Raw genomic sequence first — 20,252 nt, forward strand, 5'->3', positions numbered from 1 at the left:
CCCTGCCCGTCTGCAAAGGAGCCTAAGAGCTCCACGTACCTGTTCAAACATGAACGCAAACTCCACGCTGTCTTCTGGCACGTTGTCTGTGTCCAGGAAGCAGTAAAGTTTGAAGTAGAATTTCCAGGGCTGGTCACCCACCTCTGATGTGGCAGCCAGCCTACAGACGGAAGTTGAGAGACACTCAGAACGCAAAATGAGAAATGGGCCATGGGTGACCCACAGGGAGTTCACTGCATATGGTGTATTCTCGGCAAGGATTCAGACATCCTGTCTGTGCTCAGAAAGCAGAGAGGGTGGAGATGGGGATGGCGGGAGAGGAAACATAGCCAGAGTGAAGCTTATCAGAGTTCCCTGCTAATTTTACTTCCCCAGAGGTGAAAAACACACTTTCATCCTAGTTTTCCTTTAAGACAACAAACAGGCAGCCTTCAGGTAAACCGAGCTAACCAGTATTTCCCCGAGTGTCCCAGTCTGGTTAGTCCTAGCTACGCATAGAAAGCAAAGAAACAAAGCCTATTCCTTCATTCCCTTTGCCGACTCGCAAACTATAATAATATTTATAAAAATTGACACGAACATTTGGGAGGCTATGTTTACAGAAAGTAGGAATATCCCTCTCCCCCGCCATCGCATTTTGGTTTATTTCCAACAAAGCACTTAGACCAGGCCCACCTTGAGGAGAGGAGGTCACTTCCTCTGGGACTGGGAAGTGTGGGGCTGTTCTAAACCTCTTGGTCCCCTGACACATTTCTTTTTTTTCTTTTCTTTTCTTTTCTTTCTTTTTTTTTTTGTGGTACGCGGGCCTCTCACTGTTGCGGCCTCTCCCGTTGTGGAGCACAGGCTCCGGACGCGCAGGCTCAGCGGCCATGGCTCACGGGCCCAGCCGCTCCGCGGCATGTGGGATCTTCCCGGACCGGGGCACGAACCCGTGTGCCCTGCATTGGCAGGCGGACTCTCAACCACTGCGCCACCAGGGAAGCCCAATTTCTTAGTTAAAGCTACTCCTGCCCTCTTACGCAGCTGGGGAGGGGCAGGGCCCAGCCATGCTGGAGTCTCGTCATTGGTACTGGCATCATGCTAAAGGAGGAATATCTTTTGTGTTACTTGGGGGATGTGAATATTGTAGGTCCAAGAGATACAAAATACAGTTTAAAGAGTTTATAAGTTGGCTTCTGTCCACTCGTCCAGCTTCAAAGCTAATGACAAGTGAAAATCTGAGAATCAGAAAATTCCAAGATAAGGGTGACAGCAGGACACCGAGAGAAAGAATGGAGTAGAGGATCAATGACGGGGTGAATCCTATTTGAGACAGTGGCTCTATCTAGGAATCAAGAGAAACAGGCAGCAGAGAGAGAAGAGAAATTACATATGCTTTAACACAGGCAAAATGAGATGAACGCAAATGTACCCTGAAGCCAAAAGTGGAATCAAAGTTCAAACCCTCTTGCTCTTAATGTCCTTCCTCTAATTGGCTGGCACTCAGGGAGAAGGAACTTACTTTTCAAACTTTGCTAATACATCTGCTACAATGGTCCGGCTTTCGACGGCTTTATCGACGTGTCCGTTGTACTCAAAGAGCGCAAACATGTTTCTACTGTCCTCCATGGCCAGGCCTCGGATCAGCTTCTCCACCACCTGGAAAACACGGGGACTTCAGCTTCCGAAGCTGTGCTTCTAGAATATGCCTTCATCAGAACCCAGAGAGAGCTGCCAGCAAAAGCGAGGGTCCAAGCAACCTCCCAACACTGTCGTGTACGGAATCTCCAAGGCGCTGTTTTCCCCGGCTCTCTTGAAATCAGTTCTCTCTCTTCCTTGCCAAAGAGAACACAGGTTATTTTGCCCACAGCTAGGGGCAGATGCCGGCCGGTTTCTTGCAAACCTGTAAGCGCATGAAAACTAAAGCCCGTTTGCCTGATAAATTCACGAACTCATAGCGATTTCCACTGACATCTCTGCTACACCAGCTTTTCCGGGTTTTACTGCACTATTCCTTTTAGCCAATTGGTTTTACGGTACTAAGTTTAAATTGAAAAAAGAAGGAAAAATGAAAACATGTTCACCCAACGTGCTAGATATTTGTGTGGCAAACAGAAAAACACTGCAGAAGTGAGAGGCTAAACCCTTGTCAGAGCAGACGTATCTGAGTCAGGTCTGCAATCTCTACTAGGTATCGACTGCTTCTTGGATTAGCATTACGTCTGTTTCCTTGGTTACTGAGCAGCTGCACCATGCCAGCCGCAACTGTGCACGACAGTCAGCCTAACTGCGCCCAGTTTTCCTGACCTAAGTAAGCACATGGGCAGCTGCGCCTCTCCCTCACCTCCCCGGCTGTGGTGTGGGAGCTGATGGTGATCTTGCAGGAGCCGCCGCCGTGGCAATACACCGTGGACGTCATCTCCTGCCGATGGATCAGCGCTTCGATTTCATCTCGGGAAGGCACAAACTCTCTGCATTTGGTTTTCTTGAGAGATTCGTAAATGAAGAGGGCGTATTTTTCCATCTCGGTTCCTGGAAACTGTTCCCGTATCCTAGGAGCCAAACACTAACTGTTAATTGCAAGATCTGAGGACGGCTGGCTACGGGGAACCGGGCGGCTTCAACATGCTGCAGACCAACACGGTGAATGGGGTCCCAGTGCAGAGCAAACGCTAGCCGCTTCCCTAGCTCATCCTGGGCTGTTTCAGGACCAAAACAAAAAGAAAAAGAGAGAGAAAATCCAAAGACCAAAGAGCCCAAGTAAGACCTGGAGCAACTTCTGCTACTAGCTGACCTCTGCAGAGCTATTAGATTTGAAAGAGCCACGTGCCTCACACTACTGCATGAAAATTCTCTTTCCACAGTTAATCAGAAGCTGAATCAGACAGCCTCTACCTGTTTGATCTGGAACAAATAGCCAAGGTTGTTTTCTTTTTTCCCTGTTCATACAGAGTAGTGGTAATTAAATGTATCACCGTCCTACACTTCAGGACATTACGCCCAAAGGGACCTGTCCCTGGATCAGCCCCGTGTGGCTTAGAGGGAAAAGGTCGTCTGTGCCCCGTAAGTCAGCTCGGGTGACCTAGGAGCCCGACCCACACGAGGTGTCTTCTGTTCCAGGTCCAACTGATCTGAACCGTGTCCACCACACTCCCGACGTGAGCAGCGCCGCCCGGGCCACTCGTACCTTCTCAGGTGGAACTTGAGGTACTTGAGGATCCCCCGGCTGGGCAGGAAGGTGCAGCTCAGGCAGGTAAGGATCTGCCAACTGCACAGGTTGCCCACGCTGCCCGGATGGGGCACCTTGTTGGTCTGTTTGATGAGCTGACAGTAGAGCTCATCCCGCAGAGGGCGGAGGTCGTGCCCCGTCTGGAGGATGCCCTGGATGATGGGAGTAGGGTCAGACATGGACTCCAGCTGCTGCAGGGAATTGAATATCTTGATGGCTTCATCCTGAAGGGTCGTGTAGCCTTTGTCTTTGAGCACTAGGAGAAGCACAACAAACACGAGTCCCACGAGGCTTTGGAGAAGGTACGATCTGAGCAGCAGACAAGAGGCAGGAACGGGGACCAGAGCTACTTCAGGATGCAGTGCCCACCACCTGCTCTGGACACTCGAACAGCCAAACAGAGGCGCACCAGTAACTGAACTATTTTACTGTGCAATAACGCTTACTGAAAAGCTGGTCTGTTGCCAAGCAAGTTCCGCATTTGACATGCAAGACAACCGTTTAAGATCTGGTTCTCCAATAGATTAAGGGTACTCTGCGCTCCTGGGGAGTGCTGGCATGTTTTTTAATACAGCAACACGGACATCACTATAACCAACTAACGCTAATATGATAGAGCTAAAGAGTTAACAGGGAAACCACAGCACAGTGTCCCGGGCCCAGGAGGAATTCGGGACTCACGGTTGAGGTTGATGTCTCCGTAGGGCAGGGGCAGGAGTGGGGAGTGCAGGGGCCGGTGGGTGTGGCGCAGGATAGGGTTCCGCTTATAGATCTGCTCCACCACGTCCGCGTTCAGGCAGTTCTCCTTGAGAAGAACAGAGCCGTTAGGGAAAGCCCACAAGCTTATCGTAAGAAACGTACATGTAAAAGGACAAAGCCATCTGCATCCTCCTGAACGAGAATGTTTTTCACAAGTCACAAAACACCTGTAGCCTAGGGATGGAGGTGGGAATCCAGCATTAATCATCTCAAGCACGAAGATACCCGCAAGCCACATTTGATGACAAATCACTCACACACACACACACATTTTTCTTACACAGCTCATTCTCTTTCTCTGATTTGCATATTTTCCCATGTTATTGAAAAATCTTCTCTCTGCAAATTATATATACTGAAAAAAATTAAACTTTTCTTGCTAATTATTTAGCCATAAATCATTTGGCCAAATCATGTCATCCTTGCCTATAATTCATTTAAAAAATACATTTTGCTAGCTCTCTCATTGGTCTTTTGTATCCTCCCCCTGAAAATGACACGTTAATACATTATCAGCGAGACTGTTCTTCCGTGGGCCTCCTTTCTCACTCCTGAAATTTAAGAGCTCCTCTCAGAGAATTTCATCATGTATTTATGTTCCTAAAGCATTAATCTGGGATCTGAAAAAGCCAAAGTTACTTTTAGAACTTTAAATCAACAGAAAAGTTGGAGGAGAGGCAATGAATCATTCTATCGTGGCAAGTTCGTTTCTGCTATGAAACTTTTTCAATAATACCCAATTGAAAACCAGAAAGAAATATGTTTTAATCACTTAAAAAATTGGTATGGACTTATTTAGGGCAACCTGTCTCATTTCTTAAGAAGCATTGCTTCATATCCAAAAATTCTATTTACTCTTTTAATGTCTGATTTCAAATGAATTAGTAAATATATTTGTCTCATTTCTTAAGAAGCACTGTTTCAACATTTAAAACTCTATTTACTCTTTAATGTCTGATTTCCAATGACTTAGTAAATATACGGGTAAATAAGATATAGCTTTGAAGAGGAAGTTCAGCTGATATGTGCTTTTAGTCTCTCCTTTTTCACAAGAAAGCTTCAACAAATTCATTTTTTTAAGACTAGAAATGACATCATTAGTTTCAAGCTCCTTGGGCTCCATGGACAGCTCTGCAGTTTGTAGGATAACTGACCTGCAGGAATTTGGCTCCAAACACCCAGAAAACATGTCATTTTGGAATCAAGAGGTTGACTTGAATTTGGTGGGTAATAATATACTACCGATATATTAGACCCTCTCCCACCTTTACAAAAGGCGCGGTTTGCCTCCTGGATCTAATTAGCTTATTTCCTTTGATGTACATCAGTAAATAAATACCCGCCTCACTATCATTCTGGCATCTTTTCTCTCACAGCTCTGGCTCTTTCCTTTGCATAGGGAACCTGCCTACATGGATAACTTGGAGGAACAGAATAAAAATAATTCCCTTGACCTGCGTCTGCATCAGGGGCTGACCAGCTAAGTGAGCAACGCAACCAGAATATCCCATGTCTCCGTTTCCATGCCTGGAAAATGAGCGCCGTGATCCTTGTTCACGGCTGCCGTTTAATGGTTCATTCGTTTGCTTGTTCATTCATTCGATTTACACTCACAGCCACTAATCTTTATAAACAGGGAATTACAACTGAACAAATTCAGTGTTGGTCCGGAGACCTGGGAGCTTCTTCTGTGAGTTTGGAGGCACCTGATAAGGATTCCAAGCTTTCTAGACCCATGTGGCCTCTTAGTGAATCCACTTGTGTGATCTAGAAACTGCAGTGAAAGCAGAATTATTGTGTTACTTCTAGAAGGTCCCCAAACTGGGCTCAAGTGGAACCTGTGACATGCAGGTTGTCCCCAACACAGATCACACCACGTCCCTGCGACTGGGGAGCCCCACACCCCAAATTATAGACCACTGTCCCTCCGCCTACACAGCTCTACAATCAGGTTTGCCTCAGTGGCGATCCGTAACACCTTCCCAGAGACAAGATAATTTTAGTGTCAAATTTCAATTTGACGTCAATGTTTGCATTTTCTAAATGCAGTCTAGCATTTAGATTTTTAAAAGTCAGGATATACACGAACACGAAATTAACTAAGAGTTAGTTTTGATTACAGAAACGTCTTGATGTTCCCGTGGTGAGAATCTGTGAGCTACTGTGACTTGCTATGAGCTGGGCTCCCTCGCTCTCACCTTGATATCCTGAATCAGCTGCTGGGTTGGGGTGTCGATCGGGGCCTTGGTGTCCGTCACGTTTTGAATGGCGCTGGACCACCTGGTGGCCTCGTTGAGCAGCTTGGTATAGAGCCGATAGCAGTGCTTGCGTCCATACACGGTGACGTTCCAGTAGCCTGCAACAGCAACGCGCGTGCGCGCACACACACACATGGCAGCATGAACCTGGGGGACCACGGTACTGTCCCCGTACCGGAGTCCCAGAAGTCCAGCACCCAGGCCATCTCCACCTGAGCCCCTTTATTAATTCAATAGCTACTTGCTGATTTCCTCCACGTGCCCTGCCCTGCAGTAGGTACCCAAAGACACGTGGAATTTACAGTTACGAAGGGAAGACAAACATTAAAATGGTAAGCTCAGAATTATGATAAATATATAATTAGTAACGCCTGCTCTCAAAGAAGGAACAGGCATAAACTAAAGTCCAGTTCGAGGCTCTGGAACAAGAGTGAAAACTCTCCCCTCAGAATGCTGACTTTCTTTTTCCCTTCCTGTCCCTTGTCTTCCTTTCGTTTAGATTCTCCCTTCAAAAGAAACCATTGTGCAAAGCAAGCAGTCCAGGTGTTCAGACACCAGCCGAAAGTGGAATGGAGTGACTACAGTAAAGAAATACATGAGTATTTTTTGGAATGGAGGAACTGTATTTCAAAAGCACAAAATCACGACTAGCAACAAAAAAATCAAAATAAACAACCTAGAAACACCTTTTGTAATACCGAAAGGGAAGAAAAAATCTTACGTGACCGCTTTTTATTATGCTAGGTTATGTTCACCGACAGTCAGGGTTTACCTTTTTTAGGCTGCATTATGACTCTCACGGTACAACGGTGAGAAAGACAAAAACACAGGCATAGAAAAATAAGGCTTCCTGTAGGAGAACTTCTGTCTGTTTACTTCTCCTTGCCCTTAGAAGAATCTTTCTGCAACCCAATAAATCAGGACCCCTTTACTATGGTTTACATATCAAGTGTTCACATAGCTAACCACGGACAGCCTCAAAAGATAAATCAGCAAAAGAGATTTTTGGGGGGGGGGGCGGGGAACGTAAACACCCCAGGTAGGAAGCTCGCTCCGAGCAAACCCACACCTCCTATGACCGGACAGGCCATGTCTCAGGCCCAGCCAGTCCTGAGCACACCACACCGCTTACCTGTCTCTTTGAAGATCTTCTCGTCCGGCGGGACGACTGAACAGAGGCTGTTGAGGACCAGGGTGCCCAACTTCAGAGCATTCTTCTCTGAGCTCTTGTAGTAATCCAAGGAGTTGTGGGTTAGCACAAACCACCGTTTCTTCAGTTTCAGTGAAGACATCTTCGGACTGTTTTTCACTTCTTTGTGCAACCACCCTGGAAAGAAAGAATGAAGGGTCAGCTCAAAACTAGGATGAGGAACTTCACATACCAGGTAACGATTTGCACCCGGCTTACAAATGGGTCGGATTTCTATATATGTGCTACAAACGGCCACGAACATTTCTTATTTGATGATTTTTAACAATGTCAAGAGGCAAAATTACTCAGAAAAGTGGCTCAAAACGGAAACGTGGCAGATATCCGTGTAAATGAAAACGGGACTCCAAGTAAAAAAGCATCAGTGGCATCACCTCTCACTATAAATTCCTGGCCTTCCACTCTGGTGTCCCCCTTGGATCTCTGCAGCAGTGTTATCCAGTGGTGCATCTCCTCCGGCGTGTCTGCGTTGCAGTGAAGCACCCGGTTGGCCGTGATGATCACAAATGAGTTGGGTCTGAGCAGTGGGGCGAGAAGGAAGCAAAACCTCTTAGCGCCACTGGAATCACCACCTCCGTCTGACCCAAGACAAAATGCCTTTTCCCCAGCTTCTGGGTCACAGGGATAAAAACGGCAGTGCTATGTGTATTTTACGTTAAGGCAAACCTTGCTCATTTCTGTAGGATTTATTTTATGCCTCATTAACCTTTAAACCTGGAGCAACACATTCTGAAGGTCCTGGAAGGGAAAACATTTCTTAATGCTGAACTTTCCAGATGAAATTCAGTTCCAGGAAGGCTAACTAAGGTGACTGCGAGGGAAAATTTTTTTTTGATGCCTCTCCAAAGTAAATTTCTTCCTGCCTCTGGGTATGGCTTTGGATAATATTTCTGTGGGTGGGTAATGCAACGTCAGATACCAGTAACAGGAGGTCAGTAAATAGGTGTAAGTGGAACATCTCATCCGCTTGATTATGCCTGGTACAAAGAGCCACCTGGGTCCATGCCTTCAACGCAATCTGACAAGGGTGCATCTCCCAGGCAGGGATAACCTAATAATGGAAATTTACTTTCTCCTGCATCTCTTTTTAGCTGGCAATGCCCTGAGTCTCTCATAGGCTCTTAAACGAGATTTTTCTGTAGTTGGGAAGGAAGAAAGGTGAGCACTTGAGGAAGAGAGAAAAGCCTGGGTAGGGATGGAAGGTTCTCGCGTGGATCGTCAGGTGCCCAGCCTGCCTGATGTAGGGGTTTAGGAGGAGAGAGACGCAGATCAGAACTTGACTGTCAGAACAAGCATCTGGGCTTTAATCACTGACGTGACACACACGTGTTAAAGGTTCCTGAGCCAGGTATGAGAAGGTGTAGGGTGACTAGTAGAAACAAAGAATCTATGGTTCAGGAGAGCCTTTGTCAACGGTGGGGCGACGGACACCCCGGAATTCTCACTCGGCCCAGGAGACACCATTTTTGTTGTCAATTTGAATACATTTCTATTCTCTCTCTAAAGCTATGTCATTGAAGGCAGAAGTCAATTTTGATCCGTACTCAGAATTCCCAAGCTGCAAAGCAAAGTAGAGATGGGAAAGACGAAGGTCACTGGGTACAGAGACCCCCGAGACCGTCACCGACGATGATCTGCCTTCAAAAAACAGAACCAAACACATGCTATTCTAAGGGCACAGGTAAGGGAGGCATGTCAAGGAAAATAAATGTTTGTGGTTTAATTTATTAATATTCCACATATAAATTACCATCAAAATCCTTTTCAAATTCATTATTAAATTTTAGAAAGGGGAACTACACCCACCCCTGTGCTGGGATACAGGCATTTTCATCCTGCATGAGCCCCAAGTCTGTCCCTGTATGGCTGTCTAAATTAGGTTTCCAAGGTCTCCCCTACTCCTGACCCCTCCAACCCGCCGCACTCCAAAGACACCCAGAGAGGAAGACTGCGGATGAGGTCAAACTGGGTACCAAGAAGGAAGTCTCTGATTGCTGGGGTTGACCAGGTGGGAACACACAGCCTAGAGTCATTCCCCAGCCCAGAGCACAGAGCCTGTGGGTGCACGCAGGTACCCAGCAGTTACTTTTGTTAAGAGTCACACCTGAGCTTACCTATCAGGGCTGTCCGAGGCGCACACAGAATCAATTAGCCCCACATCCAAAGTACCCTGGAAAGAAGTGAAAAGCAGAGACACTGAGAGAACCATTCAAGTATAGCACACATCATGATAACACCCCTAGATGATGACTCTCTAAACAGGCAAACAAAAAAGCCTCCTTTGTGTGTTCACTGCAAAATAGTAGTTATCTAAGGAAACGTCCCCCTTCATTCAGTACAGCCAGCCTCTAGACAGGGCAAAATCTGCAGTCCATTCATTAAATAAAGTATAAACGAATCTTTCTGTCTTGTTCCTAAAATACTTTCAGTGAAGGGTGTTTACAAACTTCTTTCAATCATACAACTTTTCTGATTTACACTATGATCTATCATCGAATTTTGTAATTGTGAGAAAATCAAACTATCTCTGAAATATGATTTTGTGGCTCTGTTTACGTGCCTGGGATAGAGTGATGTCAGAAAGAATACAATTTGGAATTCACTATATCCTTTGGAGAAAAGTGTAATGGGCTTCCACGGTTTCATAAAAATTGGAATTTTTTTTTGAGGTGGGGGAATAGTAATCTCTTACTACTTACAATCTTCTATAATTTACTCTCTTTTTCTATATGATTTTTAACCAAGATGTTCCCGTTTCTCTCTTTAATTATTATAATATTTCTTCTTCTTTTTTTTTTTAAAAAAGACTGTCTACAAATTCCCAGTCCCCTGTGGCAGGATGCCTCCCTCCACACCCCACCCAGGCTCACGCACCACGGCGTTCTGCGGGTTTGCCTGTTCATCATGCATCTCCCGAATCTCCTGGTCCGTGGATGCGTGGACCTGACTCAGCACGCTAAACCACTGGCTGTGGGGAGGAGAGAGCAATAGTCAAGGGGTGGCCAACCTCTGCATGCAATACGGTGACACCCTTCTCCACATCCTCTGGGAAAGCGACATCCCCTCTGAGCATCCCTCTGGCCCCAAGGACCTCAGTAGACATTTAATAATGATGATGGTAAGTTCCTAGAGAAATTGGCAGCAAAAAATGAAATCCTCAGTTCTACCCACGCACTTAGATCAAGGGTCTTTACTGAAGACATTATTTACAACCTAGGGAACATTCAAGTGCCTTCTCAATTTTAAATTCCGAGGTAAGAAGCCCAGTGTAAGAGCATCATCTCAGGGTGGCCGCTGGATGTCTATTTTCCCTGCTCATTTCCAGGTGGGGTTTCCAACCATCTGATAGGATTTCCACTTAAGTGAATAAAACCACAGGAGAGCTGGAAATAGAAAACAACTGCCTAGAGTAGAAAGTAGAAAACTATTTTGACCAGAGAACTCCTCTATCTTCATTTCAAATGAGTTTTCTCACTTGTAGCCACATTAGAATCAGATAATAAAAGAAAACATGTCAACTCCAGAAAAGTCAAGCAGAACAGAAGTCATGATGTAACTAGAAACACAATACGTGCTTGAGGAAAATGACCATGAATATCCATCCGTCTGTGTCAGTTCATCCATCCATCGTTTATTAAGCAACTAAAGTGAGAGGTACCAAATGTGAGAGAGATGCTAGGACATCCTTCTCCTGGAGGGGGCTAATCAGACACATATACACACTCCTATAACTAAGGCAGAGGAGAAAGTACTTGGTACCCAATGGGATATTTAAGTAAAAAATTAATACCTATATTTAAAGGTAAGTCATGTAAGATACTTACAGCAAAGCACTAAAATCTATCTCCTGTGATTCCTGAAGGAGCAAGATGTAACCAAGAGCTTGAAAATACTCAACATATACAGACTCGTAGGGAGACCAAGGGAAACATCTTAATATGAATTGGTTCATCACTTCTGGTTAACCCAAAGGCAAGACTTCAGTCATTGCTTTATAAAGCTCAAAAATATCCGAAATCAGACACTGAACAACACAAACCTTCAAAATGCAGGCCACATGGGATCAGACACACACACACAGCCACATAAAATCTGCTGTGCTTTCCATCTGTACAGGTGACCTCCTTAATACAAATCTCACCCCTTAAGTGCAACTTGAAATCTGAAAAGGAATTTTTAAAAATGTGTTCCACTGGTCAGGGCAAAAAGTCCTTGGCTAAAATATTCCAAATGTTAAATTTAGCAGGTTCATTATGGCACAAATCAGACAGGACAGCTGGGCCTATAATTCAGCTGTAAAAGCTGTGGGCATTCCCTGGACCACAAAAAACCACACGTGGTCTCTAGGAGTCCCAGACGGAATGATGGGGCTCTAATTCCAGGTCTGCTTGTTTTTCCAGCTTGTGTCATAATTTATGGATCCAAGAGGGGTTTTAGTTTGTTCCCATGGGAAGAATTATTTTCTTTGCCCTTAATGCTGCTACCATGGTGTTATATCAACACAGAAACATTCAAAGGGCAAGGGGTCGGTCGTAAAGGCCCCGAGAACTCACTAGAAGATTCTAGTGGTTTTTCTGAGCTGCAAAGTGAAGAAGACAGGCCAAAGGATCTCAGCCTCATAAATCAAAAGGTATTTTCTGGCATTGCTCAGAGTGGATGCCAGGCATCTCCAACGTGACCCTATACACCCCCAGGGCAGCAGGAACAGAGACAGATGCTCCACTGCGTGACCCTGCCATGCATCACACGGAGAAGCACACACCAGCTCTTCTTAACTTTGTGCCACATCTCAGCACTGCAATGGAAACCAAGGTCCAGAAAAGTCGGACAACTTGCCCCAGCCAATGAGGGACACCACTGTCCTCAGAGCTCAGTCAAAAATCTAAGCTCCTGAAGAAGCTTCATGCCTCCATTCAATAGAATTGACCTTGCGTTACTTTACAGATTACACTACCTTTTCTCTGTACCTCAGTCTCCTATTCTGTAAAACTGGATAACGGTGATACCCTCTATAGGGTTGTTGTGAGAATGAAATGAGTTAACATATGTGAAGCATTCTGGAACACTGCCTGCAATATAGTAAGTTCCCTAAGTGTTAACTATCTCTTCCAGACGACGGAATTCTTCACTATCAAGGCCTTAAGCACCCTCCCAACGCCACAGTCCTAGCATTTATTTGAACGGCCAAGGGTTAATGTTCCTGTTTTTTCAACCCTTAAGCAAACAGAAGCTGCTCCCTTTCAAAGCTCAGAAGCTTCCAGAGGGTGGCTTTCAACTGTGTGAAGCAGCACAATTTACATATGCTGCTGGTGACAATAAAAGCCTGAGTGTAAGTAACAAGGGCTCTCTCCAGTGGCATGTGAAGCTGGAAATCTGTGTGCTTACTGTATGGAACACAGTGCCCAGTGAAAGAGTCCCCAGGAGACAAGCACATCCATCTCTTCTGACGCTCAGTTCTTCAACCATCGTAAGAGAAAAACCCAACTAGAAAACCAACTAAAATCTTTTCAGCACCAGTAGGTTCAAGAGTGATCCGTGTGATGTCTGGGCCTGCACAGGAGCGAGGATGTAGTTATGACCAAGTCGACAGCACAGCGCCTCACCTGGCGTCTTCTGGGGATTCAGCGATCAGGTGGAAGGTCCTATCAGTCATAATGATGTCAATCCCGTTTTCTTTGCTGGTGTTATCTATGATCTCCCTGCAAAGGGACACAAGCACCAAACGCAAATCAGGAACACAGAATTCTTAATAAGGGGCAAGAAAAGAAATTTCACCGTAACTGAAAAATCAGATACCAACAATTCACACACAAGCACCAAACGCAAATCAGGAACACAGAATTCTTAAGAAGGGGCAAGAAAAGAAATTTCACCGTAACTGAAAAATCAGATACCAACAATTCCGCCTTGATTTTCTGCTTTTAGAAACGATGAAGACCCTTGTGGCCCCTAGGGGGAGGCAGGCTTTTCTCTCTCCAGAAAGGTGATCTGCTGTGTGTGTGTGTGTGTGTGTGTGTGTGTGTGTGTGTGTGTGTGTGTGTGTGTGTGTGTGTGTGTGTGTGTGTGTGTGTGTGTGTGTGTGTGTGTGTGTGTGTGTGTGTGTGTGTGTGGTGATCTATTTTGTGAAGAAATGTGCTGGGGATACAGCCAGCTTGCTTTGTCAGCTGAAGTAGTACAGCTGTTCACAGTTATTTTACAACTACGATATTAAGCAGTCTGGTTAGAAAAAAAAAAGATTGTATGACTTTTTATCTAGAATCACTGAGATGAGATAAAATATTTTTTAAAAAACCAAGAAGATCAGAATTCAGAGAGGAGTCTGTGATCTTCCTGGGAGTGGAAGGAGAGAGGTGGCCCCGATTGGCGGTGGGGGTGTGTGATAAGCATGGGAGCCTCTGGAGTAGGACAATAATCCCCAGGGGAAAACTGTCCAGACCACGTCATCCTGGACCAGCCAATCTGCTTCCTGAGAACTCAGCTACCTTGCGTGTAAAACGACGCGGTGTCGTGGCTCTGAACCACAGCGGTCCATCAGAATCCTGGGAAACGTTCAGAAAACCCATGTGGGGCTTCCTAGGTTGGAACCCAGGGACTCGCATTTATAAACAGCTTCCCTGGAAACGGGGGAGTGGTGATACTACCAGGGCACCGAAAAGAGCCTGGAAATGACAGGATAAATGAGGTGGGAGCTTTAATAATAGATGGTGAGTGAAAGAAAAGATGAAGGGGGTGGTGTATAAATTGAAAGAGACTTGAGCAATCTGTCATCCAATTAAAAATTATGAACCTTATTTGGATTCTGATTTGAAAAAAGAAACCAACCCAAACCAACAAGAACACTATCACCGCCATGTATAAGATAACTGGGGAAATTTGAACAATGACCAGAGTTTGGACGGTAGAAGGAGCTCATGTTCCTTTTTAAATGTGATCATGATATTGTGACTATATATTAAAAAAGGTCTTGATCCTTCAGTGTGTACTAAATATTTACAAGTGAAATTATATGACGTCAGGACTTGCTTTAAAAAATGTAGTTTGTAGGGGGGCAGTTTGTAGGGTCACAGATGAAACACCACTGGCCATCGGTGGGCAACCACTGAAAGACGGGAAATGGACACACAGATCTCATTCCAGTCTCCTACCGACGCCTGCCTATGATTGAAATTTTCTATAATAAAAAATATATTTTTTTCTATAATAAACTTCAAAATATAAAATAAATAAAAAACTCTTAATGATGGTGAAACCTTAACAACTCATTGCTTTTTCTCTACAGAATGTGACCAACAGCTGAGGAAGGGCTAACACTTCCTTACCTCTGTAATTTTCACAGAACACCTGGAGAATAGGGCTTCATTAAGCATGTGTTTGCTACAGAGTGAGTAGCAAAAGGGACATCCAAAAATACACGGGTGAAATTCACGATCACAATTCTGTCTCTCAGCCTCCTGGCATCTGTGGCCCCCCTCCTACAGGGTGAAGAGAGGACCAACGCAGTATGCAGGGCCAGGGGAGGACTACAGGAGGTACAGAGCTATGCCATGCTGCTGAAACTTGTAGGACTCAGATGCAAACTCCCACAGACTCATCTGACTACGGAGCATGGTTTCCTAAGGAACCTCAAAGGGGCAGCCTTGAAAAGTCTGATACTCTGCTGTCTGCACTTCACAATTTGGCCTTAAAATGAAATACAAAGAAGACTTTCTTCCCTTGAGTAAACTTTCCGCTTTCCAATGAATCATTTTCTAAAGTTTCTAATGCTGGCTGAGCAGGAACCATATGTCGTTTTCAGGTCTACGACTTCAGGAGTTAATTTGGTCTCTCAAAGCTTATTTTTACCCGTGTGCTGAAAATGGATGGTTGCTCAGTTTGAGTGGAGTGTGGTTACACCAAAATAAATTCTATGCTTAGTATCTATTTACCCAAGAAAACAAGCTGCCCCTCAATTCCCAACATTTTCTGAAAACCTCACTTAATTTTTAGCAAATAGGCCCTCAGTGGTTCAATGCTTTGGTTCTATAAGAAGGTGGCACAATGGAACTCCCCGGAGGTCCAGTGGTTAGGACTCAGCACTTTCACTGCCGTGGGCCTGGGTTCGATCTGAGGCCAGGGACCTAAGATCCCACAGGCTGAGTGGCATGGCCAAAAAAAAAAAAAGTGGCAGAAAAAGGGGGTGCGTTGGATTCAAACACCAGCTCTGTTGCTCTCATTGTTGGGTATGAAGAGGCTAGTATACCCAACAAAGGTGGAAGACAAATGATTCATTTCACACACCTCCCGACTGGCTGTCTGCTCCCAATGTAGCCATCTGTTGGCTATAGCTGGGCTTGGAGAAGAATGAAAAGTGATAGATTGACCCATAAAAGGATGACAAGATGCTCAACCAGCCGCTCAATACCCACACCACGATTCCTGTGGACCGCCAATGATGTTTCCAAAGAGCTAGTTTTATGTCCAGCTAGCATCTTATAACCCAGAGCTGAATGTCTGAAAATTCACAAAAAGTGAATTTCACAGACGAAGTTTGATTTCCCTGATTTCCTAATAATTCAACCCACTGAAAGGAACGATGAGGACGCACCGAGTACCTCTTACAATCTACTGCTTCAAAGAACTTGCCCCAGACAGCTTGTAGGCAGGGACTTAACTGATGGAGCAGCCCCGAGCCCCGGTCAGCAGCCCTGGCCAGGGCTCATCAACATACTTGGCTGTCCGGACTTCCACGGTGCCCTTGAGCTTTTCCTCGCTGTCATTCTCAAAGTACATCAGCTTGGCCTGGCGGAGGACGAACCAGCGCTTCTTCCAGTTTCTCCTGGACAGCGTGGAGGAGCCGCCGCCCTTCTTGTGCAGCCAGCCTTGCTTGAGGGCCTCCTGCTTGGAGCGGAACCACAGGAAGGTTTCGTCCTTGAGGACGCACCAGCGGCGTTTCCAGGTGTTCATGAGGCCACCTGTCTCCCCAGGGTTGGGGAGGAAGGGGTTTAAGAAAATCCGTCATATTGGATCATAAGATCAGTAGGTCTTCAGGTCCAGCCCCTCCTTAACTTTGCACCAAATGACCCGCCCTCAGACACCCACCGATGACGGGTGAGCGCACTGCTGGGTCGTGTTCAGGGGGCACCGGGCAGGTGTCACACTGGCTTGGCTGGATTACACAAGAACGCTTCCTTTTCTCCAAAGCAGCTCCTACTCACTTAGCTGAGAAATCCTGGTGAGGGGCTTAAAAGCAAGACCAGTCAGGGACTGATACTCTAACCCCGGGTTGAGGCAGGACCACGGACGGGAGGACCACGGACGGGAGGCGGGGGAGAACCGCTTCCATATGGCTGGATCATGCTTCTGTCCAAACACCGCAGGAAGGGGAAATGAGTTTAAAATGTGTCAGAGTTGACACATTCCTTCCTTGTTTAGTCAGTGTGAGGAACAAAATTTATCAGTGACTCCGGAGTTTAGCAATAAACCCTAACTTACGTCGGAAAAGAAAAGCATTATCATCTGAAAATGGCTTCTTTGTATAAGGTATAAATTTAGAATACGAGACAAAGTAAGACTCCAAACCAAACTGTGACAGTACCTTAAAAATGAGCATTTAGCTGTAATTTATTTTAGTGGAAAACTTCTTTTGGTGGAGACAAATTAGACAAGGATATATAGACATTATTTCTATACAGAATATATTTCTACTACTCTTCTAGCAGGATAATTTTATTTTAGTTATTCTAGATTCCCCAAGGATGCTCAAAGAGTGACATCTTACAACCATGATTCAAAAATCTGCTTCAACGAACCCACTGAAGAATAAATGATGCATCTACTTCACTAATTATCAAGTGTCCACACGTTATTTTTTTGATCAGCCAATAATAAAAATAAAGAACATTTAAACGTGGATACTGAAAGTAAGTATAAAGAAAATGCCTTCCTTTTACAGATTAGAAATAAATTTAAAACAGACCTTCTAAGATTAATGTTTTCAGTGGTTGCTTCAATGATTACAGATCTCAACTTCACAGTGGAACAGAAGATGCAAAGACAACACTGGTTTCTCTTTGCAGTGCAAGGCGCCCTTGCTTCGCTGGCTTTTACAGACCGCTGCCCTCGCTCGTATCTACAGCACTTCCTGCTCACCTAGCTGAGAAGCCTTTGTGATCACACCAAGCGCCAGAGCTGTTTCCTAACAAACAGCAAACTTGCCAGGGGGTACCAGAAGGAAAATGTTTTTTTTTCCTTCTTGATTTGTGGCTTTAATCTCTGTTTCTCAAAACAAGCCAAGAGGAAACCGTAGTACAAAGTTATCCTATTATCTTATCGTCTTTGGATGATAAAGGTTATTCACAGCTGTTTCAAAGACACAGATTACAACAGTCATCCCAAGAGCCCTCACCCACCAGTCACTCTGCTGCTCTTACGTTATTGATGGGACTCACTCCCAGCCCTGCCCCCCCCAATTCCGGGTGTTCCCTTCGTGTTTCATCTAGAGAATTTGATCAACGCTCTTAGTTTCGTGACTGTAAACACCTTTAGTAGTAGTAGGCTGGTGCAAACTCATCTACGCTCACAAAATAGAATCTGGTGGTTGGTTAGATTTTCCTTATCATTGGTTTCTTTGAAACTTTTGGTCGTAACTTTAAGGCTTTATTAAACATTAAATGGTAACGTATCAGAGATTAAGTGGTGACGCAGTTACACAATAACTCTTTGTTTTATTAAGAGATGAGTGTGCCAAAACTTCACTTGCTTACCTTCTTGAGCTCTTAATGCTTTAATCTTGGGATTTTAGCGCTCTGAATGTATCTTTACTTTTTCCTAATCTTATTTGTTTTAATCAGACAATTATACAATAAAAGAATGCCATACATTATAAATAAGAGTGATTTACGGGGAATTTTTGAGCTAACTTAGGGAACAAGATTAATTAGGGGGAGAAGAAAATATATGACTAATAAAAAGCTTTATTTATTCTGAGAAATGCATGAGAAAATCTTAAAATGCTACGATTAGATACTTATTGGGGTTATTAGGTTCTGATTTGTGATTATATTTTTTCCTTCATCCAATGAACACTCGATTATTCGGTTAGAATTTCTCAATCTTTTTCATTCCAACGCTCCTACAAGAATTCCCATCAACCAGTGACCCTGGCCAATAGGAAGCTCTCCCCTAAAAATAAACCTGGAGGGGTTTCTGTGAGCACCTGGGGGATCTGAGGCTGAGAACAGCAGAACTTTGAAAAGCAAATGAATGATGTTAGCAGTTAGACAGACATTGAAGACGGGGGGAAAGAAAATGAAAAGGAGAAGACATAGATGAAGAAGAGAAAAAAATATTAAGGGCAAAAGAGATACGAGAAAAGATAAATATGCCAACAGGAGAGAGAAGCAAAGGCAAAGAACAGAAGAAACAGGGAAAGGGAACCCAGAATAAAAAGGTTTTCATGGGGGAAGAAGAAAAGGAAAAGGGAAGAAAGAAAGATGGCAGCAGAAAAGAAAGTGAAGAAAAGGCTCAGAGAAAGCATAAAAATCTTGAACCATCTGGGGACAACGGATCTTGTTATCTCTGCCCCATCCCCAAGATTTGGCCTCTTTCCCCTCATGGAGTCGAGGGCCGTGGGAGAAACCAATCTGCTCTTTAGATGATCCGCATAAAACTCCTACCAAAAATTGGTGCTGATTATGGTTTCTCATGATTCCTGTCCCTGATTTGGAAGTCAAGGTCAAGAACATGAATAAGGCATGGGTACAAGGTCCTGATTAAGTACTTTTCCAGAAGGAGGATGCTTCAAGGTCTCCAAGTATTAAGGTTCAGTACAGTACATTCGAAGTTTCACAGCAATGCAAAAATATAATTAAAAATTCTTATCATGAGCAAGCGACAGACAGTAGGCATCGCAGGCAGTTTAAGCCAGGGGTGATCCTCTCTCAGATCTTTACTTCCCCATGTATAAGGGTGTCTAATACTCCTGTGGGAGGGAAGAATGCAGCTTCAACATGGTAATGGGCTGCACTAACCCCAGTAGCAACATACATGTGTGTTTGTATGTATGTGTGAGAAAGAGAGAGAGGAAACGATGTGGGAAGGAAGGAAGGAAGGAAGGAAGGAAGGAAGGAAGGAAGGAAGGAAGAAGGAAGGAAAAGAGCACAGATATGATAGAGACATGGAGGCAACAGGGAGAGAGGGACTGAAAGCGGTGACAGTGGTTGCAGACCCTTTGTCCTAATGCTGCATATGGTCCAGTAGGGTCCCCCACATCACACCACCACGGCATCCTCCATCCACCTAAGAGGACCTCACACCAGGTAAGGGGTATGTGGGATAACTTTTTCAGCCCCCCTCCTTCAGCCTCAGCTTTCCATCACTTCACCCCCTAATCCAGGCACCAGGGTGGCTGCAGGTCATACCTTTCATGTACAGGAAGCTGTGGAAGTAAGGCAGCGTGACACAGCTGTACACAGAGTCCCGCCGGTATGAAAGTTCATCGTCCGTATCAAACCGAGAGTCGAAGTCCTCTTCACTATCTTCAAACTGGACCAGGAGAGACAGAGAGAGCCAACAGTGAGCAAAAAGGACAGAAAACAAGCAAAGGAAATGCCCAGCACAGGTCAACACTGAAAAAGTAAAAACAACGGACAAAGAAGCAACACGCTGCTTCGTCACAGTACAACGGAGTGTGGTCATCAAAAGAATTCAGAATTACAAAATACTGCCTTCTGGTGTCAAACCGTCAGTTGACTTGATACGTAACACGTGAGACATATTTTAATCCCAAGGCTATGTATTCAAAGTACAACGCTGCTGTTTAAGCGTACAATTTTAATCA

General features: G+C 44.8%; 1 protein-coding gene across 2 annotated transcripts in view; it reads right to left on the reverse strand.

The window, feature by feature from the left end:
- Positions 1-20,252, reverse strand: part of MYO10 (myosin X) — a 227,312-nt gene that overhangs the window by 14,363 nt on the left and 192,697 nt on the right. For both annotated transcript variants that reach the window (XM_060146899.1, XM_060146901.1), the window contains exons 25-37: positions 19,834-19,957; positions 16,143-16,386; positions 13,039-13,134; positions 10,310-10,403; positions 9,550-9,605; positions 7,810-7,952; positions 7,358-7,552; positions 6,166-6,323; positions 3,890-4,013; positions 3,167-3,464; positions 2,324-2,531; positions 1,502-1,638; positions 40-160 (exon numbers count right to left, since the gene is read on the reverse strand). In XM_060146899.1, coding sequence (XP_060002882.1) covers positions 40-160; positions 1,502-1,638; positions 2,324-2,531; positions 3,167-3,464; positions 3,890-4,013; positions 6,166-6,323; positions 7,358-7,552; positions 7,810-7,952; positions 9,550-9,605; positions 10,310-10,403; positions 13,039-13,134; positions 16,143-16,386; positions 19,834-19,957 — 1,998 coding nt within the window. The remainder of the gene's footprint in view (positions 1-39; positions 161-1,501; positions 1,639-2,323; positions 2,532-3,166; positions 3,465-3,889; positions 4,014-6,165; positions 6,324-7,357; positions 7,553-7,809; positions 7,953-9,549; positions 9,606-10,309; positions 10,404-13,038; positions 13,135-16,142; positions 16,387-19,833; positions 19,958-20,252) is intronic.

This window comes from Lagenorhynchus albirostris, chromosome 3 (genome assembly GCF_949774975.1).
Source record: "Lagenorhynchus albirostris chromosome 3, mLagAlb1.1, whole genome shotgun sequence".
NCBI classification, from domain to species: domain Eukaryota; kingdom Metazoa; phylum Chordata; class Mammalia; order Artiodactyla; family Delphinidae; genus Lagenorhynchus; species Lagenorhynchus albirostris.